This window comes from Pongo abelii, chromosome 10, assembly GCF_028885655.2.
Source record: "Pongo abelii isolate AG06213 chromosome 10, NHGRI_mPonAbe1-v2.0_pri, whole genome shotgun sequence".
In the NCBI taxonomy this organism is placed as follows: domain Eukaryota; kingdom Metazoa; phylum Chordata; class Mammalia; order Primates; family Hominidae; genus Pongo; species Pongo abelii.
Genome location: NC_071995.2, coordinates 106948970 through 106975804, shown reverse-complemented (window position 1 = coordinate 106975804; position 26835 = coordinate 106948970). Strand labels below are relative to the sequence as shown.

Genomic DNA, 26835 nt, shown 5'->3' with positions numbered 1-26835 from the left:
CAACAGCTCTGTGGGATAGGTGCCATTACTTCTACTTTACAGAAGAGAAAATTGAGACTCAGGGAGTTTCATATTTGGTGGAGGTGAGACTCAAACCCAGCAAGAACCTCAGAAAGTTTGTGTCCATAATACCATGTGCTGTAATATTTCATCTGGTGCTCTAAATTGCACCTGTCAGTCCACTTCCAATTTCAGTTGTGGCTGGCATAGACAATTTTGTGAGGCTTCCCATTCACTCCCTCTTTTGTTTCTCACCTCAAGCAAATGCCACACACCTTACTTTTGGCCCTTGGCTTCTCTAGTGTCATGAACTTCGGTTGTATCTTGCTTGGGCCTATGCAAGGGGAGTTATTAGCCCCAGGGACAACCCTCAACTAGTAAAAGTGGAGAGTTGATGAACAGATACTCCCAACTCCTTCTGGCAGTTGATCCTGGGAGGCACTCTATATACTTCTTAGGAGGTCCTAGTGGAATCGCACCCTCACGACCCAAAGTCATGACTTGATAATGCAGTACACATTGGTCTTTCTCTTTCTTGTCTCACTTCTTCTGCTCCCTAGGGCCATCTCTCGATTAAACAACCTATACACAAATCCTTGCCTCAGGCTCTGCTTTCAAAGGACCCAAGCAAAGACAGCCAACATACTTAGATTTCTTGAATCAAGATTTTTTCCATGGATGAATATTGAGGTTTGAATAGGTGAAAGTGGGAAACATATCTGTATAATTATAAGGTGAGGTTTTGCACGAATCCACCACACTGGACATGTCCACATGGGTTTTTCTGGCTTCTTCAAGGTAGTTCCTATGATAGGTTTCCCCACTTGGCATTACTGAGAGAAGTTCATACTCTTTAGGGCTAGTTTATAAACTACACAGAGACAAAAAGCCTCATGACCACACTGTTGTGCCAGGTTTTCAGAGGACAAAGCACTTCATGGCTTAATCATGTCCTTGATCCCTCAAGTTAGCCAATGGCAGACACTTCTCTGAGTTATTACAAGCTGATTTCCTAATTTGTAAAATCTTCCATGCCAACACTAACAATAATTGTGATGATAATAAAGATAATAATACTGTTGCCTTTTTTTTTTCCCTGTGTATATAGCACGGTGACTAACACAACACTCCCATAAGTTAAACTCCATGATGACCTCCATTTTAGAGATGACAGAACTAAGGCTCTCTGACATTTGACAGTTGGTCCTAGGTCACACAGCTGAGTCTAAATGTAAATCAGGTTTGTCTGACACTGGAGGTGTTCCATCCCCCACTCCTCACTTTTGTTTATTATATTACACCAGGGCTTGTCAAAGTCGACACTGTTGACATTTTGTGTCAGATCACACCTCGTTGTGGTGGGTTGTTCTGTGCATTGGAGTACATTGAGCAGCATCATTGCCCTCTACCCATTAGATGACATTAGCAACTCCCCCTTCCCCTAGTTATGAAAACCAAAAATTTCTCCAGACATTGCTGAATATCCCCTGGGGTGCAAAATCATTTCTGCTTGAGAAGCACTATTAGAGATTAGGATTTTGCACTGGTTTTGATTAAAGATAGGGTTCCACTGCCCTAATTTGGAAACCACTGGATTCATTGATTTTTAATTTCCTAATTTCGGTCCCAAGGGGTCCAAATGTTCCTTAAAACTATACATAAAACTTTGCATGCATGTGTATATGTGCTTGCACTCATTTTTTCTGGAGAAACAACTCATGGTTTTCATTAGATTTTTAAGGGGGTCTGAGAATTCCTCTTCCTCTCCCAGCCCCTTCCCAGTTGGATGATATGACTTTTGAGGTTTTATGTCCCTTTTCTCATTTTTTCTGCCTCCACTCAAATTTCCCTCCTCCATTGTTGTAACAAAAGTGTCTTGGGCTACAGTTTCTTCTCCAGTGTAGTCATCCCTGGAGAAGAAACTGCCACCTTGCCTCCATGGGCTTGGGGCTGTGGTGGTGGAAGCGAGGAGGAAAGAATTTCTAGGGAACCACTGAGCTTTGGAATAAGAGATTATTGCTTGGCAGTTGCCATGGGAACCTATAAACCAACTGTGCAGCTAAGAACCCAAAGGCGTCTGTACCACCAGCTCCCAGCCTGCTTCCCTTGTGGTGGCCTGATCTTCATCTCACCTCACCCCATGGGTACTCAGCCCCAGAAAGGCTAGCACTTTGCTGGCTCTGTTTTCTTCCCTCATCTCTTGTGCTGCAGCAGTCTCCTTCTTGTTAGATGCTACCACCGACAACCCTCACTGCTGCCTTGCAAGACCCACCCTGTCTTCTTGACTCTGGACACACGTGCCCCCCCTAGGATGCAGTATAGTGGTTAAATATATGGACTCTGAAACTAGACTCCCTGGGCTCAAAGTCCATTATTTCCAAGCTGTGTGACCTTGGGAAAATAACTTCACCTTTTTGAGCCTTGGTTTCCCCGACTGAAAAATAGGGGCAATAAGAGTCCCTGCCCCCCAGGGATGCTTCAATGATGTTACATATGTGAAGCTCCCATCATAGTGCTCAGCAAAGAATTGTTATTCAATAAATATTAGCTACTATCATCACTGTAGTTTCTTGTTTCCCTTTGTCCTCGGCCAATCTCTGGGCAGGCCAGATCCTTCTACCCACTGACTCAAAGATTTATGAGGCCAACAGATTGGTAGATGGTGTTAAATATAATTGATGTATTCATTCTTTCATCAGCTGAACATTTGCCCATCATATAGTCTGTGCCAGGAGGCACAATGGGAATCCAGAAATGAAGATTTTGTTTCATCATAATGAAGCTCATATCTTTGTAAGACACACACACACACACACACACACACACACACACACTAGATTATTAAACTAAATGGCTATGTCCAGAGCTGTGATTAGGGAGGTTAGAGGAGGAATCAAATCTGGTCTCTGTAGTCAGGGGAAGCTGCCTGGAAGAGGAGGAGGCTGACAGAAGTTATAAGGAGGCTAAGACATCAGCCAGATAAAGAGATAAAGGCTTTCAAGTGGAGGAGACAGTATAAATGAAGAAATGGAAAACAAAAGAAATAGCATGGTACGTGCCTGTGTGCTTTGGGCAGTGGTGTGCTGGTAAATACTTAACTGTTTCTCCAAAAAAGAAGAAGAAGGAGAAGGAGAAGCAGAAGGAGGAGAAGGTGAAGAGAGAAGAGAAGAGAAAGAAGGAAGGAAGGAAGGAAGAAATGAAAAGAAAAACCTGATTTGCAGCATTTGCCAATTTCCATGGTGCATATTCCTACCATGGCCAATTTTAAACTACCCATGGGATGCCACTGAATGTGAATTTGGGAAGAGATATGTTGGCTGTTGAGAGCTGGGCTGGTGGACTGCACCACACCATTGGCTTTGGGGGTCCAAGATGGGGTTGGGACAATAAAAAACAATTCTGTATTACTAGAGGTAATATTCAGGGCAGCTAAAGGACTAGGTCAGGCCTGGTCTGGCAAGTGGCTTGTGGCTTTTGTTTCAATATCCTTTAATATTCCTTGATTCACTTATTCAGAAAATCAATAGACATCTCCATAGCACTTACTATGTGCCAGGTACTATGCTTACTATAGGAATACATAGATCAAAATGCATGAAGAGCCATGGACGCACGGATAATATCAACAATGCTTTGTGCTCTGCTGTCATAGCAGTGCCTACATTGGGGCCAGTAGTTATCAAGAGGTCCATTGTAAACACAACTTTGCCTCACAGCAAGTCTACAGGATCATTGTAACCCACCCTCCTGGTGCACCGTCTCTTACTGCAGTGTTCCCTATACTTGGGAAGATTTGGGAAACACAAAAGGACTTCCTGTCCCCATATTTTAGAAAATTTGATTCAGGAGGTCTAGGATAATAACTAGGCATTCCAAGTTCTGGAAGCCCAGCTAATTATGGTAACAGTTTAGGTACCTAACTTATGTCTCAGAAAAGAATTTCCCTTCCTCCCTCTTGTCTCCCACTTTGAAAGGACACACAAAAGTCTTGTTGCCATCAAGTGCTATACTCTCTGTCTCACCCCTGGCTGACTGTTCATTTCTCCATAATTGTTCAGCAAATGACTCCAGAATACACAAAAATCATTTTGCTGCAACACATTGCATTCCATAATGACTGCTCATTTCAATTAGCTGTCAGAGGCCTGAAATAGAGCTGCCCAGCCCTGCTTGGATAAATCACCACCTTTGTTTGAAATTGGATTTAAGGCAGCCAGGGCAGAGCGGGTGGGGTGAGGGGATAAATATTTTATCATTTCTTCCTCCTCAGTGCTCTGCCAGTTTGTTCTCATTCTCGTGTTCCTCCCTGTGCTCACCGGCAGATTGCTGACTGTAAATTTGAGGGGCGATAGTAAACCTGCAAACATGATAAATAAACATGTTGCTTTTGTGAGGACGGATATTATTATCATCCAGATTTACAGCTCTCTGCACCTACCCATTTTATTGCTTTTTGGGAAAGCCGAGCTAGGTTTCCGTGTTACATTGATCAACTTTCTGCCCTCCGCCCCCTGACATCCACTCTGAGTCATTTAAATACCAACATGGACTGGGGATACAATTCGTCTCTCTGGAAGTGAATGTGTCTTGACAGGTGTTTTCTTTGGGGACAGTTATTTATAACCACCAAAGCTATCATACAGTGGGGCGCCTTTGTCTCCTCTCATTTCTCTAAAAGTGAACATATTTTTGTTTTCCCAGTGGGAAGAAATGCAAGATCAATGATGCAAATCTCTCTTTCTCTGCTTCTCTCTCCCTGTCCTTTCTCTCTCTCTGTCCTTTCTCTGCCTCTCTCTCTTTCTCTCTCTCTCTCTCTGCATATTCTGCCCTCTTCTGTCCCCTCCACCCTCTGGACAGGCCTTGGATCATCCCCAGGTTCAAATCCAAGTGCTGCCACCAACTTTTGTGTCTCTTGAGCAAATCATTTAACTTCTCAAAGTTCAGTAATTTAAAACTATACATGCTCCCTCTCCCATGTTCCTCGTTTCCTATCTATAAGAGAGAATTGAATGAGATATTTCTGTCATCTCTACACCTTCCCTCGCTGCACCCCCAACTTAGGTGGTGAACTCTCGGGGACAGGGAGCCATGCCAACTCAATGTCTTTTCTCCCTTTTTCCCTGGCTCCTCTGCTCCCTCCCTGGAGCTGCTCAGGCCAGAACCTTGGGGTCCTCTTTGTCTTGTCATCTCCCCATCCCCACATTCAGTGTGTCACCGTGTCCTGCAGATTCTTCCCCAGCTCTCTCCATACTCTGTGCCTCTCTCTGACCCCAAAGCCCCACACTTCTCATATTTTTGAGTGCCCCCAAAGTGCCAGGCACTGATCTGGTCTCTGAGCACTGTCCCCTCTCATGAGGAGCGTATAGCAGTTTCTTTACTGTTTTAAGACTTGTCCCCCCTGCCCCATCCTCTCTCTCTCTCTTTCTCTCTTACTGTAATAGCTAAGGGCTGGGGCAGTGGAACGCGTGCCTGCAGATTCTGTTGCTAAGGAAACCACTTCCTTGGTTACCAGCCTGGGTAGCATTTGTCTCACTATGTCTGGATCCTGCTGAGTCGCCCCCACTCTTCAGGAAGAGGATGAGGAGATGGGAGAGGACAACAGGGGTGGGGGAGGAGAGGGGTAGAGAGAGGCAGAAAGCTCAGAGATCAAGAGGTAGAGATGGAGAGATTTTGCACAGGCAGAAACAAAAATCAAGGAAGAGAGAAAGGGAGGGAGAGACGGGGGGAAAGGAAGAGGAGAAGAGAGAAGAGAAGGAGGGGCAGAAAGACAGGAAAGAAAAGAGATTTAATGAGCAGCTGGAGGAAATCAGAGACCACAAATTGGGGAATTGAGAACAGGAGGCTGGGTAAAGAAAAACAGAGAGAAAAGGGGGAGGGATGAGGCGAGAAAACAATGAAGGAGAGAAAGGGGAAGGAAGGGGGCTGGGCCTCTGGAGGAGGCTGGGTCCCTGAGGATCTGATCCCAGCATCCTTTTTGCCTCCCCCTCTGCCCACTCCCACATTTTCCACTGGGATGTGTGTGCAGCCTCTTCTGGGGTTATAGGAGAATCCAGAAGAAATCCCCCAAATCAGCAGATCCTGAGCCCTGGTCTTTCTTCTGAGTCCTGGAGCCACAGTGAGCCCCAGGCAGCAGCAGGAGGAGAGTCCAGGTGCCCTGGCTTCCAGGCCGGGCATGGATCCTACATTGGGGAATGCTTGGATCCAAAGCTTTCCTTCTTCTTTGGGTGCAAGGGCCTTGTCACTCTCTATATGTGGAAAGGACTTTTAGGCTCTTGGAGGAGACAGCAGTGGCCCCAGCTCTGCTATAGCAACCTAGGCTTTCTGGCTTTGGGGGAATGCACTGTGAACAAGTATCCACTTGTGACTGTTGCACCTTGAGTTCTTGCTGTTTCGAAAAAAATCCAGGAAGAAGCTCAGCCCTGGAAAATCAAAACCCAGTTGGCCACAGATGCCTCAGTTGGAGATGAACTTTGGCGAACTCTCCTCATTACCATACTAACCCCACACCCTGCCCAATCCCAGGGAGGAACTTATTGGCCATTTTCTATGCATGCGACATATGTGGAAGGATGATCCTTGACTGCACATTTGCGGCTTTGACCCCACCTCTGCATACAATGGCTCAGCTCACCAGCTCAATATGAGCCCTGTGTTCACTGTTGGTCAGGGAGGCACTGCTTTGGGAACCATCTCTAGTGTCCTACTTACTTGTGACAAATAATAAAATCCCCCTGTTAAATCCTCGGTTGTGGTCACCCGCCAAACAATTGAACCCACCGGTTGTGTGGGTAACATTATTAGTTTCTGTGTGGCTTAGGCCAGCCACTGCCTGCCTCTTAGCAACGATGTCCCCCTATAAAATGGAGTTAATGATCTCTGTTCTAACAACTTCATGGGGTTGGTCAGGAGCCACTCGAGTCCTTTTCCTTCTTTGACTCACCATCTTCTCCCTGAAAGCTTTCTGATCTCTTTGAGATATCTGCTCAGTACTGGTAAAACGTACATTGCTGGAGCATAGATTTATGTCTGTCCTATTACTTTTTTAGTTCCTAGAATTGAGAGCAGTGCCTGGCACATGGTAGATGCTCAGTAAATGTGTGCTGAATGAATGAATGAATGAATGAATGCTACCTTGGTTCTTTCTGGGTCTGAAATACAAAGATTTTATTCCAGATGTCTGATGAAGTGTGATAGGAAGGGCAGAAATTAGCTGAAGAAGAGGCTGGTAAACTGTCCAGCCCCACCTTTGGCCTAAAGGGCTTTCGCGCCACCCCCTCCCACCCGACAGTGATCTGTGGTTGGGGGCAGGTGGAAAGCAGGGAGTTGCATAAGGCACATAATCTGAGAGTTCTAAGAAGGACCCATGAGAGCTTGGGGCTAGAAGCTGCATGGCTTCCTGCACTTCCAGTTGGGAGGATTTGGTCACATGGATAATATTTAGAAAAGTGAAAGAAAACTGGCACATTGGTTCAGGGCTCAGCCTGTGACCTGAGTCAAGGCTTGATCTGAGATCAGGGGCAGGACCAGGTTCAGAGCTTGGAGTGACCAAGATCATGACCTATGCAGGGCCAGGACTGGGGCTCCCCCTGTGACCAGAATCAGAGCTCAGTCCATGACAGAGATTAGGGCTCAGTCAGGAGATACTATCAGCATTAGTTCTGGGGCAGGTCAGGGCTCAGTCCGTGACCCAGGTTGGAGTGTAGTCAATGACCAGGGTCAAGGCTCAGTAGAAGTAGTTTGGGACTCAGTCCAATGTGACTCAGTCAATGTGGGGCTGGAATGAGGGGCTGTGGATCAGTATGTGCACAGGATTAGGTCTCAGTCTGTGATCAGGATCAGGGCTTAACTTTGACTCAGGTTCAAGGCTCTAGGATTGGGCTCAGTCTGTGACCAGGTCAGACTTGGTTTAATACTGGGGACAGACTGTAGTCTGGGCCCCAGATCAGAGCTCAATCGGTCACCACAGAATGACTTTTGTGAGCCAAGATGAACCCCTAGAGAAAGGCCCTGTTCTTCTGGATTCTGGAACAAACTCACACCCTTTCTGAGATCTTCCTCTCCCCTCCCCACCACAGTCACCCCAGCACTCTCAGTCCTCCTGAGCTCTCCATGCCTGGGGGAGGAGAAGCCCCTCTCTCTTTCCTCTGCCTGGCCCAGCTCCTACCCCACTTGATGTCCATGTGGCAGTATATAACACTTTGCCTCTGTCTCTGGCTGGGAAACAGCCCCCGGACATCAGCACCTCCTCACAGAAGCCCCTCTGATGCACGAGGAGGAAGAACACAGGGTCTTCCTTCAGCGGTATGTGGAGGTTTAGAAACACTCATCCCCACCCACCAGGGAACAGAGCGGACTTCTCTGTCCTCCTGGACTCTCACTGACTTCCCTGCTGCATATGGCTGCGCAAAGCATGACACTCAGGGTCTGTCTCTGTGTCTCTGTTGCTCTTTCTCTCCCTCTCTCTCTCTCTGTCTCTCTCTCTCTCTTGCTTACATATACACACTCTCTCTCTTACAAACATACACAGAAGGGATGCCTCTCATAGATAACCTCTTCCATACCTGTGCACATACTCAGGCAGGAACACTTCCACCACACTCTAGTGACCTCATCTCACCCACCACTTCTCCCCACATCCCCTCCCTGTCACAGCAGCCAAGGACAAAAGGTATATGCAGAAGATGTGCCCCCCTCCAAAATAGACAGGCAGCTTCTCACACATGGATTTCATGCACACTGACCATTTCCTGCTTTACACGGGTGCAATCTCATACACAAGGACCTGCACAGACTCATTACAAATAAGATGGTCATAACGGCAACTTGTGGGATACAGTTTCAAAACATAGAGAGAGGCAGGAGAACACAAAGGCAATTTTACACACAGAGGCACGTAATTCTTCCTGAGCAGCTATGCCAGGGTCACACAGGCACAAAAGCAGTTATACACCAACCTGCCCGCCACCCCGAACATTTTCTGTCTATCTCTGTTTCTTGTCTCTCTCTCTCTCTCTGTCTCTCTGTCTCTGTCTCTCTCTCTCTCTCTCATACACACACACACGCACACGGAAAACATCCCATTTGTGAACCTGTCTTACACAACACTCTACCACATGGTAGAATCATCAACAAAACTCGCATTTAATGATGGTGTTGACCTGAGGAATCTTCAGACAGAAGCTTGTGGTCAGAGGGGACCACCAGCAAAGAACTGACCCAGGTCTTGGACCAAGAGTCTCCCGGAGAGAGTCAACCTCCCAGTAGAAGGGAGGCCAACCCCTCCACTGCTTCATGAAAGAAGACTAGAAATTCTCCTGGGGGAAAGAAACATGGTACAAAATACATTCAGAGCCCCCTGGGTGGGCATGGGGAAGCCCAAATCCTACAGATGAGGGAATTGGGGAAGGGTGCCACAGGTCTAATCCCTGTTCCCTTCCTTTGCATGGCCAGGTTCCAAGGGGCGGAATGTATTAATCATATTCCTCTTACAAAAATATATCTCTTTACACGCACCTTCTCCGTGGTCTCTTTGCTACTTGGGAATGAGCATTTACCTGCCCCCCAAGCCTTCAGAGGGACGGCCTAGGGAGGCTGCTCCAACAGAATAGCAAAGAGGCTGTGACCTATGGCTTTTTCATCTACACAATGATGGATGGTGCAGGTTTGGACTGGGTGGGAAGCCACTGGTGTCCAGGGTTGGGGAAGAGATGGGACTCTGGACCAACACTTTGTAAGATTGATGCTCTGTGATTCAGGTCCTCAGAAATCCTTTGGTTTGGCATTTCAGCATCAAGAGAGCAGTGTTTGTATAGAAATGACACAATTTCATTCACCCCATTCCTTAAAGGGCCCCCAAGGGAAGCTGGCCCTATTGGACTATGATCAAGGGGAGATAGATGGTCTGGGAAGGTAGTGGGGGTCCATTTTGGGTGTGGTTCCATCTGATTAAGAACACTCTTGCTGTCTCACCTGGATAGCAAAGGACCCATTTGTAGGGGTCAGAAGGGCAGTGTAAGACCAAGTGGAGCCCACCATGGAGAGATATGTCACTGGGGCTCTCCCTTAAGCCAAATTCTGCACATGGCATGTGACCATCCTTGAAGGTGGTATCAGGATCTCAAGGTCACCTCCTGGACACAGCATGGATAGAAAGGGGCAGGGTTCATGCCCTGGAGGTGGAAAGGCAAGCAGCTCATTTCTGAGAAGCAGTGTGGCCTGGGGGGCTCATAACACCAATGGCCCCACATCTTGTCTCCAATTAACCTACCGTGAGCACCATTGCCTCCCCACACTACCCAGGATGTCAGAAACCTAAGGCCACGGAGAAACTTCCCAGCAATCTTTCTTTAGAACAGAAGGTGGCCTGAGTTAAACATTGGTGCTAGCACTTCTTGGGTGGAGATGAGAAGGGGGCTGCGAAAGCTCAGCCCAGAAGGGACAAGCATCTGGGGCCAAGTTTTTACAATAGCCCCCTGGGCTCTTGCATCAAGAGCCTTGACAATTGCCACGGGGCATCCAGCAAGTCTCCATGATGTGGATGAGCCCTCCCTCCCACAGCGGAACCCAGAGTGGTGGGGGCAGGGACCCAGGAGACAGAAAAGAGTCCATGTAACTAGAACCCCCCAAACGAGATGCCCCACATTGCCAAGGGGGGAATATGTGAGCAGAGTGGAAGCGCCTGGACAATCTCTTCCCTTGAGCCTCCTCTGTCATGCAGGAAACTCATTGAAGGCAAAGAGCAGCCAAGGGGATTGTCCCCAGACCAAAGAGAGGACAGATGAGTTGGGGTCACCAGGGGTCTTGAGTCCCCAGGGCCTGCGTGGTCAGGACTCCCAGTCTACCCTCCCCCTGTGTGGACGCATCATCTTGGGTAGTAGTCATCGGGGACACCCGTGAGGTTCCGCCCTTTGAGGGCCGCGTCCACCATCTTGATGTAGGCAGAGATGGTCTTCTGCATGTCTGCGGTGTAGGGGTCATACTCGAGCTTCCGGAGCCCCGAGCGCTTGAAGTTGCCATCCTTCTGGCTCTCCACACAGAGCAGCCGGTCCTCCCTGACAGCCACACCCAGCAGGCTGACCATCCGGCCCAGCTGGACGAAGAGGTCCTGCTTCAGGTCCTCAAAGTGCACCACCAGCACCTTCTTGCCAAACTTGAGCCAGTCCAGTGTGTGAGTGGCCCACCATGGGGCATAGTTCCTCACGAACTCTGGCCACTCTGCAGAGAGAGGAGAGAGGACACAGTCAGAGGGAGGAGGAGTTTGAAAGACCCAGTCAGATGGTGCTGGCAGTGGTTACCATTATTCACAGCACAACACAGTGACACAATTAACTATTAAGTGTAATAATACAGGCCAGGTGAGGTGGCTTACACCTATAATGCCAGCACTTTGGGAGGCCAAGGCTGGAGGACAGCTTGAAGCCAGGAGTTAAAGACCAGCCTGGGCAACATAGCAAGACCCTGTCTCTACAAAAAATAAAATAAAATAGCTGGGCTTGGAGGTGTATGCCTGCAGTCCTTGTTACTCAGGAGGCTGAGGTGGGAGGCTTGTTTGAGCCCAGGAGGTCGAGGGTGCAGTGAGCTATGATGATGCCACTGCACTTCAGCCTGGGTGACAGAGCAAGACCCTGCCTCTAAAAAACAAAAAGAATAACAACTTAGCTCAATTCACTCCTTTTAGAGCTCTAAACACACCCCGATACTCCTCACCTCAATGCTGTTTCTCCCTGGAATATTCTTGACCATCACCTTCTCTTTGGGGATAACAATGTTACTTGTTTGGTGATTACTATATGCCAGGCAAACCCTATGTATAAGTATGTGTTACTGTAATATAATATACAACATATTATTATGTTATATATTATTTATGTTAATATATATTGTGTATTTTAGATTACATACTTATATATTAATAAATATATTAATATAGCTTTTAATTCCACTTAATTTTCACAACATCCTTATGAGGTATCATCATTATCTCCATTTAACAGAAGAGAAAACTGAGGCACAGAGAGGTTAAGTAATTTGCTCAAGGTCATATAGCTAATAACTGGCAGAGCCAGGATTTGAACCTAAGCAGTCTGGCTTCAAAGTCTGGGCTTTTAAGTACTAAGTTTTTCTGTGTAGTAGTGGTATCTCCTCACAGGATAATAATGGAGCTCTTGTACAAAGTAGAAAAAACATATAATAAAGTTTCTAGCATGGCGCGTTGAGTTCAGCAGGTGCTCAATAAATGTTGGCTGTTGTTATTACCGATATTATTCTGTTTTCAGGTCATCTTCTCAGACTCCCTGGGCTCAGGCGGGTGCCTCCTCTGGGTTTCACAGTTCCTCTCTCCATCCCCTGCAGCCCCCCAACAGCACTCATTATGCTGTGCAGAAACCCCCCACTTCTGTAGTCTGTCTCCCCAGCAGACAGTAAGCTATCTGAGGGCAGGGTTTAAGTGAGACTATTTTTATCATCATCTTCACACATTTCTGTCCTACCTTTCTTTATTTTTCATGGAAGTGTCATGGTGAAATGACAGGATGGATTGTCATGCAAACTTGGAGGGTGCATTTGGGACTGTCTGACTTGAAAGACAGATTACAGAGAACCTGGGAATTCCATGGGGAGAGGCAGTCAGTTCCTGGAGCTGCTGAAACTCCCACAGAAGGAGGAGCTGGGTAAAGTGCAGAAGGGGGACCTGGAGGGTGTTGGGAACAGAGAAGAGGAATCACAGCCTCAATTCTGAGCCCCAGCTGGAGAATCAGAGGGCAGGAGCTCCAAAACCATGAACTGAGACCTGCTGCTTCTCACAAGGACAAACACTACCCGGCGCCTGCCAGAGCAGGTAACAGAAGAACTCTGTTTATTGAACGAGGGTGGTGAGTCCCCCAGGCTGCACTGGGGAGCCCAGCTGGTTCTTAAAAATTAAGTCCTAGTCCCTTGCTGGGCGATGGATACCCATTATCTTATTTAATCCTGCTGACTACCCTGAAAGGAAAAGGACTACTGTCTGCTCCTCACCAGGGAGGAAACTGAGGCTCAGAGAGGTAAAGTGACTTGTTCATGGCCACACAGCCAGGAAGCACCGTCCAGATCAGGGCTGCCTGGTTCCAGGATGGATCTTTCCCAGGCACCAGCAGCCTCATCGCCACTTCCTCCCACTGCCTGTACTCAGCAGGTGCTCAGTGAACGGTTGTTGAACTAAATTGAAATTCGCAACTGCCAAATTGCAGTGTGGCGAAGGCCTCCCTTTCTTTGCAGAACACATCAGAATCTGTGGCAAGACTCCTTCCCCACCAAGTCCCCTGGAACATCACGGCTGCTTGGGAGATATTTATGCTGCTGACAAGGATATTTTTTAATCCTTAAAATAGATTATTTATAATGTGTCTGTCTAATTGGGCCCGTACTGTTATAATGGGTTAAGACCAGATGTATCTGAGTAATTAGGAAAAATCTAGCATGTTGTATGCTCTGTTTTCCTTTTTCAGAATTTCCCCACTCATGCATCACCTCACAGCATCACTGGTGATTCAGAATAGCTGCTAGTCTCAGGGGAGATGCCCAGGTGCTAGAGACGGTGCTCGTCACCCAGCACCCAGCAACAACACAGATCCAAACTTCTAGGCTTGGCCACCTCTCACCATCTCAAGTGGTTGCTGAAAGAGGGCTGCAGGATGGCTCAAGAAAAAGGAAGGAGTCTCTCAGGTAGCTCCAGGTATCCTAGTCTTAGATGCAGGTGGGATGGAGATGACAGAGTGTCCTTGTTGATTGCAAACTTCTGTGGGACACCAGACGCTTCTGTCTGAGGGGCAGGAAGGGAATGTACGTTGCCTGAGCATTTCTTGGGTGTTGGGAGCTACGTGGGGCACTCTGCATGCATGATCTCATTCCGTGCTCTCAAGTAGCCTAGAGAGTAGGAATTCTTAATACTGGCTCCATTTTAGACACAGGGAAAAGGAGTCTCAGAAGCAGGAAGCAACTTGCCCAAGTCCACACAATGGGCATTGAAGGCAGAGTTCCAACCCACACCTATCCCAGAGTGAGCCCAATGGAAAACAGTGTGGAGATTTCTCAAGAACTAAAAATAGAAGTACCATTCAATTCAGCAATCCCACTACTGGGTATCTACCCAAAGAGAAAGAAAACATTACATAAAAACACACCTGCACACATGTTTAGTGCAGCACTATTCATAATAGCAAAGATATGGAATCAACCTCAGTGGAGGATTGGATAAAGAAAATGTGGTACATATACATGCGTGTGCATGCATATATAAAATATTGATTTTATATATTTACTTATATGTATTAAGAAACCTGCACTTGTACATCCTAAATATATAAAAATAAATAAATTTTTAAAAAGAAAAAATAGAGCACCTGGTCTGATCAGCTCCTGCCCTCTTTTCACTCCAGGACCAGGGAAGCATGACTTCTAGGCTGCCTACTGCTCACTTTACCTTCAGGCTGTTGTCTGAGACCTGGGATCTGTTTATAGATGATTCTGCAGTCAGACTGCCAGGGTTCAGGATCCAGCTCCTCCCCACACGAGCTGTGTGACTTTGGAGACATTACTGGATCTTCAGCCTCAATGCACCCATCTGCAAAGTGGTGATCTGGATAAGACCTACCTCCAACAGATGCTGTGCAAATCGTGCGAAATAAGATTTGCAAAGATTCTGGTACGGCGCCTGGGACAAGCAAGGTGCTCAATAAATACTGATTAGTGTTATGATTGTCCATGGTGCTATTTGTTCTCCTGTTATCTCCTGACTCTCCACATGCTCCATCATTTTAGTCCAAACATCCCTCCAAAAGCACAATAGATATCCAAGCTGTTTCAGCAGCAGATGTTTGTCCACCTGGCCCCCTCCTATGGCAATGCTTCCTCTCTTGAAACTCTCAAATTACTTCATTGGAAAGAAGAAGAAGAAAAATTAAAAACCAAAGCCCTCGTTTAACTCAGGATTCCTGATCATTGATTGCTGTCTGCAAATTGGGCAATAAGGCCATGGAATATTGCTAATGAGTTCTGGTTCCACCGGAACTGTCATACAGGTGTGCCTGGCAGGGCACAGGCTGGCCAGCCTCCCCTCCATCTTCTTGTTGATGGAAAGAACTGGGGCCTGATTAATAGTTTAACTGTACTTAATTCCCCATGGAATCATTAAACACAGTATCTGTTTCATTAAACAGATCCAGGACAATTCACCTTGTATAATCATATCACATAAAATTTTGCTGTGAACTCACTCTAGGGAGATTGTAAAATTAATTCTATGAAACCAAAAGCAGAGTGGGGGTGGTGGTTCTAGGAGTCTGGACTGAGCTGTAATTGGGAGGGGGACAAGGGCATGGTGGGATGGGCACACTCAATATCTAGGTGACCTTGGCTCTTACAGGGTGACCTTCACTCACATTCTGTCACCAAGGGCATCCAAAAGCAGCACTTCTCAAACCTTAAAGTGCACATGAAGTGTCTGGGGAAATCTTGTTGAAGTGCAGATTCTGATCCAGGAAGCCTGGGATAGGGCCTGACATTTGCTTGCCTAAAAATCTCCCAGGGGATGTCCATGTTGCTGGTCCACAGGCCACATTTTGAGTAGCAGGGACTTATAGCAATGGTTCTTAAACTAGGGTGCTCATCGGTATCACCTGGAGGGTTTTGTTAAAACACAGATTGTGGCTGGGCTCGGTGGCTCACGCCTGTAATCCCAGCACTTTGGGAGGCCGAGGCGGGTGGATCACGGGGTCAGATTGAGACCATCCTGGCTAACACGGTAAAACCCTGTCTCTACTAAAAATACAAAAAATTAGCCGCGTGTGGTGCTGGGCACCTGTAGTCCCAGCTACTTGGGAGGCTGAGGCAGGAGAATGGCATGAACCCGGGAAGCCGAGGTTGCAGTGAGCCGAGATCGCACCACTGCACTCCAGCCTGGGCAACAGAGCGAGACTCTGTCTCAAAATAAAACAAAACAAAAACAAAAAACTACACACACAGGTTTCTGGAGCCCCACTCCCAGAATTTCTGATTCAGTGGGTTTTAGCATTTCTAACAAGCTCTGAAGGGATGCTGATGCCACTGATTCAGGACCTTAAAGCAAGGGTCTCAAACTCAAGTGTTTCCAGGGGCCAGATGGTGAATGCAAAGGGGAAGAATGGGCTGAGTGGAGACTGGGGGTTCTGTTCTTTAAGGACGGCTCTCTACCACAGCCCTTGCATACCTGGGTCAGGCCTTGGAGGCGGCACTTGGAGAAGATCCCTTCTCCCATCTCTGACTCATATGGGACCCCAGGCCCCCAATATGAGATGAGTGTGGTGGATCCCCTTATCCCACACTCCCTGCAGCCTCTCCGTTCAGCCTGTTCTGACTCCTTCCTTAGTGTTGGTTTAGAGCTCCCAGCTGTTTTGAATAAGGAAAAAGAGGCGAGATAGGTGGCTCTTGGGAATTAGGAGAGTTGTCTGAACCTAAGAGGGGGTTGAGGTTCCTCTTCCTCTGGAAGAGGAAAATATCTGAATGTACCAAAGGGTCAGTAACGTCTCAGGCAGTAGAGCCTGGTGGTTAACGTCTGGGTTTGAATCCCAGCTTAGTCAGTACCTAGGGTCTTAGCCAAGAGACTTGTCCCTTCCTGGGATGGCTCTCTTACTTATAAAGTGGGGTGTACTGATGATTGTTGCCTTTCTTACCTCATGTGGTCCCTAGAGAGCTTAGATGATATATCAAATGTGAAGTGCCCACAAAAGCTTCCCAAGTAAGCCCCTTTCCTGTTCACTTGGGACAGCAGGGTTCCTGGGCTAGACCAACCTTGGTGGTCTCTGCTTCTCTCCGGGCCTCGGTTTCCCCACTACTCAATAGGAATCAGTGGTTTTCAGCCCTTCGTGCACATTAGAAGCAGCTGGGGAACTTTAAAAATATTCACACAACACGGGAGTGGAGTGGGGACAACACACAGTGGGGCCTGTCAGTGTTGGGGAGGGAGAGCATCAGGAAGAATAGCTAATAAATGCTGGGCTTAATATCTGGGGGATGGGTTGATCTGTGCAGCAAACCACCATGGCACACGTTTACCTATGTAACTAAACTGCACATCCTGCAAACGTAACTCAGAACGTAAAAGTTGGAAAAAAATATATTGATGTCCAGGCTCCACCCAGTAATAGTCCAGGGTGCAGCCTGGGCACTGGGGTTTTCCCACTTTCCTCCAGGGACCGTAAGGAGCAGCCAGCACAGAGGCCCACCGAGGCCACTGATCTCCCAGGTCTTTTCCAGCTTTGACAAGCAGAGTCTGTGCTCTTAGGATAGGCTACTACCATTTGCACATATGGATATCTCAGCCTGGCAACCAGTTTTGCTTTTGACTGATTGTTCTACCAATAAATAATTCAGAGGCCTCTATACCCCGGGAATAACTGGACAAATGTCACCACCTATCCAAGCTTCCACCTCCTCACTGAGAAGAGGAGTGAGGCAGAGGGAGGAACAGACAAACCGCCTTGAGTGAATTGGGACGTGAGGGGCAGGCCCAAGGGTTTTAATCAACGAAGTCAGTGTTGAGGGTGTTACTGGTGAATTGCTGAGTTACGTCATCCTGCCCTGCTCTGTTCCTCTCTGGGGAGGGGCTGGAGTACTGGAGCAGCCTGGTTCCTGGAGGCTGGATGAGCTGGGGACAACTCACATTTGCAGAGTGCCTGCTATGTGTTGGGGGCTCTGGACTGGGTGATTCATAGCCACCAATGGTTCATCTAATCCATTATCACAGCGCGGTGCTGAAGAGCGTGGGCTCTGGAGCATGATTCCCTGAGTTCAAAACCCAGCTCTACCACTTTATGGAAAAACTCCTCCCAACCCCAGCTTTATTAAGGTCTAATTAATATACAAAATACTGCACATAATATCTACAATTTAGTGACTTTGGTTATGTGGATACACTCATGTTACCATCACCATAATCCAGGTAATAAACATTTCCATCACTTCTGGAAGTTTCCTTTAGCCTGTTTTCTTTGTTCGTTTTTGTGTGTAGTAAAAAACACTTAACATGAGATCTACCCTCTTACCAAAATCTTAAGTAAAGAATACCTTCTTGTTAATTAGAGGCACTATGTTGTACAGCAGAACTGTGGAACTTACTCATCTTGTATAACTGTAACTTTGTACTCATTGAACAACAACCCCCTATATCCCTCTTAACCTGGAAAAGCTCCTTAACATCCCTGGACCTAGGTTATCCCATCTATCAAATGGGGCAATTATGGTGGGGATTTAAGAAGTTAGCCTTTTCCAAAGCCCTCAGTAGATGTGACTTTCATTATGGTGGTGGAGATCATCCTATAATGGATATGGGACCTTGAGGCTGAGAAGGGTTAAGAATACTCAAGATGGCAGAAGTTGGGTCTGATTTCAAAGCTCTGGCCACTGCCCTGGGTGGCTGCTCTGCATTGAAATGTTGATCCACACAGCCCTCTGTCACCTAGTAAGTGCCAGAGCTGAATCTCAAACCCAGGTCATCTTAGTAAGTTCCATGCTTGGGGCTCAATGCTGTCATTTCCCAGCTGTGTGATGTGGGGCAAGTCACTTAACCTCTCTGAGCCTCACCACCCAGAGTTCTTGGGAGTGTTCATTGAAATGATGCCCTGTACCTGTGCTCTCAGGACCTCGTGGCAACACAGGCACTGACCTGGGGCTGGATTCAGGTCTCTTGACTCCCAGGGTGGGGCTGTTTAACCTGCTTCCATCAATCCCACATCAATTTCATGAGCATCTCCAATGCCATGAAAGTCACACCTACTGAGTGTTTGTAAAATTCTTAAAGCCTCACAGTTTTATAATCTTCACTTTATAGATGGGGCCATCTAAGTTCAGGGAGGTTAATGAGCCCTTATGGGAGGTGGTAGAGCTGAGATCTGAACCCAAAGAGTCTTTCTCCCGAGCCCATGATTTTAATCCCCTGTATGATGCAGCAGCCTGGCTCACAGAAGGTGCTGCTTGTGGGTGGTGGTGGGTTGTGGGAGGCACCTACTCTACTGGAAGCAAGGACTGGAGCATGACACGCGCCCTCCAGGATGTCCTCCAGGGTTCCTCGCATGAGGCATTGCCTCCTGCTGGCCACGCTGGTCCGGAGCACGGGACCCTCCCACCGCCCCCTGCAGCCCGGGGTCCCTCCCCTCCCCTCCTCTCCCCTCCCCTTCCCTCCTCTCCCCTCCCCTCCTCTCCCGAGCGGTACCTTTGCCCTTCCAGTGGGCATGCGCAGCAAAGCCTATGTGGCCGCCGTACTTGCGGTTGAACTCAGCCATGAGGGCCTTGTAGGGGTTGCGGATGAGCAGGATGGCGGCGTCGAAGGCCTCGATCTCTTTCTGGCCGCTTTCGTGTGTCTTGATGCAGATGGTCCGTCCGCTGCGCCAGTGGTCCCGCTCACCTTTAAACCCTTCCGGCAGCCAGAGGTGAGGAAGGACTGGTGAGCTGGGGAAGCAAGAAGCCCACCCCACTCCTTTCTGGGCCACCTCAAGAATCCTCATGCATTTGTTCACTCAGTCATTCGCGTATTTATTGAGCACCTACTATGTGCCAAGCACTGTGCTAGGACCCCAGGATTAAAATGACTTACAAAAGCATTCACGGGTCTTCAAAAATATTCACGAGTCTTCCTGTTTTTGAGAGTTAGATTATTCAAATAATGAACACAAAGAAGTGTAAAACCACTGCCCTGGTGAGTGTTACAAAAGGGGAGTATTAATGCTTGGGTGCTGGCTAGGCACAGTGGCTCATGCCTGTAATCCCAGCACTTTGGGAGGCCAAGGTGGGAGGATAGCTTGCTCCCAGGAGTTCGAAACCAGCCTGGGCAACATAGTGAGACCCCATTCTCTACAATAAAAAATTTAAAAAAAATTAGCCAGGCATGGTGGCATGCACCTGTAGTCCCAGCCACTTGGGGGGCTGAGGCGGGAGGATTGCTTGAGCTAGAAGGTTGAGGCTGCAGTGAGCTATGATGATGCCACTGCACTCCAGCCTGGATGACAGAGTGAGACCCTGTCTCTTGACAAAAAAAAAAAGGAAGAGAAAAGGCTTGGGTGCTGTGAGAGGGGCCCGACGGTGATGTACTGGGTGATTCCTCTTTGTGGGGAGTCAGCGTCCCTACCCCACTGATGATGGGCATGGCCGTATGACTTCCTGTAGCCCATAGAATGAGGGTGGAAGTAGGTCTTCAGCACAGTCTCAAGATAATCATACGTTTCTGCTTACTCTCCATGAGGGAGCTCTGCTATCACCATGAAAGGACATGCCCTGGGGGTGGGGGGGTGGGGGATTGGTCCCAGATGATGACAGACACATAGAATAGACATGGTCCCAACCTGCAGCCTGAAGATGGGCAGCCCAGTCAGCGCAACCAAAATCACTGACCTAGTCAAGTGGCATCCAGAAAGGTCTCCTGGCAGAAGAGATGCTTAAGCATAGAACTGAAAAATTAGGAGAAACTTACTAGCTCAAGAGAGCTAGGAAGGGAGGGCCAGGTGCTGGGAAAAGCAGGTGCAAAGGGCCTGTGGTGGGTGGGAAGAAATCTGTCACATACGAGTGACTGCAGAGGGAATGCAGGTAGCAAGAGGGGAGCATGGGGCTGGAGAGGGTTGTGGGGTCTATGATGAAGAGGCCAGCACTAGACCAGAAAGACTGGGGAACCCTTAAGAGGATTTAAGCAAAAAAGAGAGGCATGATCAGGTTTTCCTTTCAAAAGCTGAGGAGCTGAGAGAAGTTTTGTGCAGCTGGAAACTAGTCTAAGCCCTTTACATATATTAAGCAATTCAATCCTCTCAATGATTCTATGAGGAATTTTACAGATGAGGAAACTGAGGCAGAGATGTCCAATAACTCACCCAAGTTACAGAGCTATGGAAGAGGCAGAGCTGCAATACAAACCTGGGCTCCAGGCACACGTGTGTCCTTCACCCTCTAAGTGCCCCTTAGCTCACGCAAGCTAAGGCATTTGGATATGATATTAAGGCCAGGTAGAAATGCTATTGTAGTAGGCCTTCAAGATACTGGCTGTGTTTACAACCCAATGAGTCATTCTGGATATCATGTCACCTCTCTGGGCCTCAGTTTTCCTCATCTGTAAAATGGGTCCATGCACTTTCTCCCTCACAAGGCCATTGTGAGAAGTCAATGAGGCCCACAGTAACACTTCAATAAATGGCAGCTAATGCAGAATAAGACTTAGGGTAAAATCACGGACTGAGAAGTCGCCCCGTGTCATCAAACCTTGGAGTATAGTTTCTTCCCTCCCTGTTGTACTCTAGCTTTTAAGATGGATGGAGGTGAAGACTGGCTTGATATCTGCTCCTGTTCCTGGAGACGGGGGTCCAGAGAGGTGCAGCATCCCTCACATGGCCACTGAGCAGAAGAGCCAAGAATGGCATGTGATTTTTTCAATCAGGTTTCATTTTGGGACTTGCCAAGTTAAGTTGCCTGGGATAAGCCTAGCCTTGCAAATTAGCACTGGCCCGTGCCCATGAGAAAATATTAACCCACAGCCTTTGAGGTCAATGAGAAGCACAGTGTCATGGAAAAAATCTCCTCCAGAGGAGAATGAGGAATAGGATGTGGGGGCTTGCGAGAGAGAGAGCGCTTCAGACATAAACATTTATGCAAGGCAACACTGGATATAATTTCATGTCATGTATTCTGGTAGAGCTCTGCATGACATGGACAAAGGGCTTTCCATCCATGGTTTCATTTTATCTTTACCAAAATCTATTTCACTATAAGCACAGCAATAGAAAACACAGGCAGGGGGTATACCAGAACTCACACAGATTCTCAACGAGGAAAATAAATTGCCAGAAACATGGAACGATGGTCAAACTATTTTTAATCAGCTCCATGCATTGGGAGACCCAAGTTACAACATTTCTATTTGTTCATGATGGGGTCAACTTAGCACAGTATTTATCAAGATTAAAAACAAAAAACCTAGAAAAGCTATAAAGATTGGGAAAGATCTGTTTCATATTCCAGATTCTGGTTGCCTGAGGAGTTTATCTATAGGAGTATTGCAAATATAGAGAAAATTCCATTTAGCAGAATGTCTCCCAGAGAGGGAAGAGTACTATGTCTGGAAAGGAACTTTTGAGAAGGCACATAGACATAGGTTTGCCTGAGGAACAACAGATAGTTGCTCAATTGTCTTCTAAAGAGGGCCTGTCTAGGTAACTGCAAGGGAATCATGGATGCAAGCTTTGAGCCAGAGCAGAAATGCTGGACTCCACCACCAGGGTGTCCCCCTCTCTACTGTCCTTGACACCCAGGATCCAGCATCTCCATGACATAAACATGATATATTTGAATCCTATCTTTTAAGAGTCACCAAAATATCAGCTTATCTTGGGCACCCATGTGACCCTCAAACTCTAAGGAGCTGCCCAACTGTCCCAGGATTTGGAGAAACAGCCTTGTTCAGGGCCAGAGAGAGAACAAGACATGTTTTTCCCTTCTCTCTTCCAAACCTCTGTTACTATAGTTGCTCGTGCATTTTTCAGTTAGGGGAGCTAAGGTACAGAGAAGAGAAGTGGCAGAGACTGCACATCTCTGCACGCCCTAGAGTTTACTGGAACAGGAAAGTCCCATCTTGGCTCCAGGCATGGACACCCCTGAAGGCTGGTGGTTCTCCAGGACATTGGGATTTGTTTTGAGGACAAGGAAATCCTCAGAAATTGTCCTGCATCAGCTGGGCTGAGAGGCTGCCAACTCTGTGGGCTGATGTACGAGTCTGAGAACATCATACTGCCCTTCCCTCTTCTGTCTCCCCTCCTTCAGAAGTCAGGGCTCTGGCTCCTCACATATCGCAGAGCTTGAGCCTGCATTAGGGCAATGAGGTCTCTGAGATGGGGAGAGGCAGGGAGAGGGGGGATGAAGCCCAGGGAAAGGGGAACAGTGAGAGGAAAGACACAGTGAGAGAGAAAGACACAGTGAGAGAGAGGTTTGGAACTGAGACAAAGTCAGGGAGAAGCAGGAGTTGGGGGAGATAAACAGACACAGAAATAAAATGAGACAGAAACAGAGAAGGGGAGATAGACACCTAGAGAGAGAACAGAGAGAGACACAGAGAGAAGCACAGAGAGGCAGAGGCACATACTGGGCAGAGGTAGACATGCAGAGAAAGGACAATTAGAGAGAGAGAGAGAATGAGAGAGAGAGAGAGCACCAGATGGCAGATGGACACAGAGACAGAGAAAACCATGCTTTGCAAATGGCAGTTGCACCCAGTGAAGGAAAGGGAAGAAAGACCCAAGTGGAACAGACACTTGGATTCTGGGAGGGAAAGGTCCTTACATTTCTTCATTCATTCACTCATTAATTCCCTCCCTCCCTCCCTCAACAGCTCGCTGGCGGAGTGGACCCTTTTCCAGACTGAGGGAAGAGCAGGTTGCAGAAAATGTGGAGGAAAGAGAGAAAATGTCAGGCAGCCCGTCAGGCCTAGGAGGGTCTGGGAGACCACCCATCTGACACATGCTTCTTACAGAGGAGGAAACTGAGGTCTCGAGGGGCAGGGGAACGTGCATCCAGCCATCCAGCAAGTTGGTAGCAGAAGAAAAGAAACTCTAAAGGACTTAGATAAATCAGCAAGAGTTGTCGGGGGATCAGCTCATTGTACAGATGATAGCACATGCAAATCTGCAGTGCATTCTCGAACTACAAAGAGCTCATTATACCTGGAGTCTGAAAGGGGCTGCAGAACTTTGCCCCAGTGTGGCAAATGCGGCAAAGGATTTCATGATGTTAAGCATCTTTCAGCTGCGAGGTGATGTGGGGAGAGACTGGGCAGGGTTAGCTAGATTGACTGATGCTGTTGGGGGGAAAGCGGCTCTTCATTTTGTCTACACCCCACTGCCAGCTCCAAGCTCCCAGGGAGAGTTCAGTGTTAACTGCAAGGGCTCAGGCTGCAGGACGGATTTTAAAGCTCCTAATGAAAAGGCAACTACATTCAAAGCCTCAGCTGGCTGTGACCAGCCCACAACGCCCTGCCTGTCTCAGTACGAATGAAGGAAACATCCAGTAACTAGACACAGCTTGAGGCAGGGAATTGCCACAGGGGGGTTACGTTTTCTTTTTTTCTTTTAAATCAAGTTAAAATTTTAATAGGTGTCTCACTCCATTAATGACCAATTAATATTGCCCACACTAGAGTATTAACAAACACAGGGAAAAAATGAATTTTTGGAATGTTTTGGGTCTGGAAGTAAGAATGCTGGGTTCTTTGTCTAGGGCCGGGGGTCTTGGCTCTGGTTTTGCATTGGAATCCCCTGGGAGCTTATAGAAAACACCCATGCCTGGCCCCACTCCTGACAGTCTGATGGAAATGGTCTGAGAAGCAGCCTGTGTGTCAAGACTTTAAAAGCTCCCTGGGCAATGCTAATGTGTAGTCAGAGATCAACCCCTTTTGCCTTTGACTAAGTAAATGACTGTCCTGGTTACATAGCATTTAAAAAATGTCTATTTTACACCACAGGCTCACACATATTATCTCACAAACATTATCTTGTTATAATTTTTGGAAAATCTCTGAGTTCAGTACTGACATCCCCATATTATAGATTAGGAAATTAAGGCTCAGAGAGGTGAAGAATTTTGCACTAAGCTCTCATAGCTGATAAGTATCAGAGTGAACTTTCAGACTGAAAATCAGATCTCCTGACTCCATCTTAAGATTCCATTTCTTCTTCTCTGAGGTTAGGAGGTTGAGTTAGATCAGATGGTGAATACTTGGTGTATAGGCCGCCATTCCCCATTCTCCACTTTCAACAGGCGTCACTACTAGATTAAGGCACTTTGTTTCAGAGAGAGAGTAGAACCTCAGAATCTTTCTTAACACATCATCCTTAAGCAAAAATTCATTGGAATCAACACTAGATGAAACCAATTTTGATCCCTGAACTAAATCATCCTGAGGGACCCTTCTGTTTGTGACATTCTGGGATTGCATGAGTAGGGTTGCTGCCACAGCCAGGAGAGTGAGAATGTGGGCCAGCCACGGCATCCTTTCTGAACTTGCATTCCACAGCCACTGCTTCAGGACAAGCCAAAGAGATTCTGGAATATCCCAGTGCTCTTCCCAGCAGCTCCCACAAGGCAGCACAGCATAGGGGTTAAGATCATAGGGACTGCTGACAGCCAGCCCTGGGTTCAAATCCTGATATAAGCATGCAATATCCTCAGCATGGGGCCTCATATGTAATAGGTGCTTAATAAGCAATCACTCAGGCCAAAACTGGAAATTAATAAATATATAAAAAGCTGGGATTCTTAAGCAGATTCCTCTGCCTGACCCACTGCCAACTCCAACCATCAGCCTGTCCCTCTTCACCCTTCTTGCCTTTTCTCCCCCAGTCTCTGCCTCCCTCCTGTGTCTCACCCTGAGAAAGACATGCCCCCTGGCTCTCCCTGAGCTAGGGTTCGGGGATGACTCTCTATCAGCACCAAGCTGTGCCTGGCTAGTGCCTGGCACCCAGACCAGAGTACCCAGAGCCAACTTTTATTGACGACTTTGAATGCGGCCCAACACAAATTCGCAAGCTTTCTTAAAACATTATTAGATTTTTTTGTTATTTTATTTTATTTTTAGCTCATCAGCTATCATTAGTGTTGGTGTATTTTATGTGTGGTCCAAGACAATCTTTCTTCTTCCAATGTGGCCCAGGGAAGACAAAAGATGAGACACCCCTGCTTTGAAACAACCTCATGAGGTACATACTCTTATGTCTAATTTGTGCATGAGGACACAGGATGAGAGAGGTACAGTAAATTGCCTAAGGTCACACAGCCAGAAAGTGGTCTTCAGCTGGTTTGAGACACAAAGACCATGGCCAAGGGCTGCTCCACATGTAGATGCAAAGTCTCCCACAGGAGGAGGCCTTGCTTCCCTGATGTCTCCCACCATGCCCAGGAGAGGGCTTCATGCCCAAGGGGCATTTCATCCATTATTTCTTGTTTCTCAGTAAGAAACCCAGGAATTTCTTACCTGTGTGATAGAGTAATAAAGATGTGGGCTTTGAAACTGGGAAACACTAGAATGCAATCCCCAATCAGCTTGTTGAAAAAAAAAATTGTGTGACTTTGGGCAAGTTATTTCTCCTCTCCAAGCCTCAGTTTTCATTTCTGGGAAAGAGCATCATCATCCTACCTCACAGGGTTTCTATGCAGGGTTAAATAAGAATACAGCACCTGGCCACCTACTAGGTGCCAAGAGAACATCTTTGGCAATCTCAACCTACATGAGGTGCCTCACACGCAGTTGGTGCTCTACAAATGCATGTTGGGACACCTAACTTAGGAAGTGCATCCAGAACATTCGGGTGCTCAGTAAACATCTGTGAATGGAATGAAAATAGAGCACCCTGAATAGCGAATATTGTCGACTTAAATGTGGAGAGGACACCTGGTGAATAGTAGGTGCTCGATAAATGTCCCCAAAGTGAACTTAGTTCTTGAACCTCTGTTACATCAAAGAGTTGCTGGTCAGTAAACATCTGTAATGAGGTACCAGCGCACAGTAGGTGTGTAAGAAATGTTTGTTGTAACCTAAATGGAGGAAAGGTACCAGGCATAGGATAAGTACTTGACAAATGTCAATTATTGAATGGATGCTAGTGGAGTATCCAGGACATGACTCAAGAAATGTTTGTGGGGCGTAAAGGAAGGGGGGGTACCAAGCATGCAGTGAGTCTCAAAAAGTGTGCCTGGGAGAGTTGAGTGGCACACAGTAGATACTCAAGGAGGAGTATTCCCATACCCTCCAAGTGGGGACCTTCCCAAGCCCAGGGAACTTCCTGCCCTGCCCTCCCTGCCGTC

General features: G+C 47.3%; 1 protein-coding gene across 3 annotated transcripts in view; it reads right to left on the bottom strand.

Annotated features, from left to right (window-relative positions):
- Window positions 1–8708: 8708 nt before the first annotated feature.
- Window positions 8709–26835, bottom strand: part of WSCD2 (WSC domain containing 2) — a 123447-nt gene continuing 105320 nt past the window's right edge. For all 3 annotated transcript variants that reach the window (XM_054527603.2, XM_054527601.2, XM_024256816.3), the window contains 2 exons: window positions 19220–19420; window positions 8709–11214 (listed from right to left, as the gene is read on the bottom strand). In XM_054527603.2, coding sequence (XP_054383578.1) covers window positions 10862–11214; window positions 19220–19420 — 554 coding nt within the window. In that variant the 3' untranslated portion in view covers window positions 8709–10861. The remainder of the gene's footprint in view (window positions 11215–19219; window positions 19421–26835) is intronic.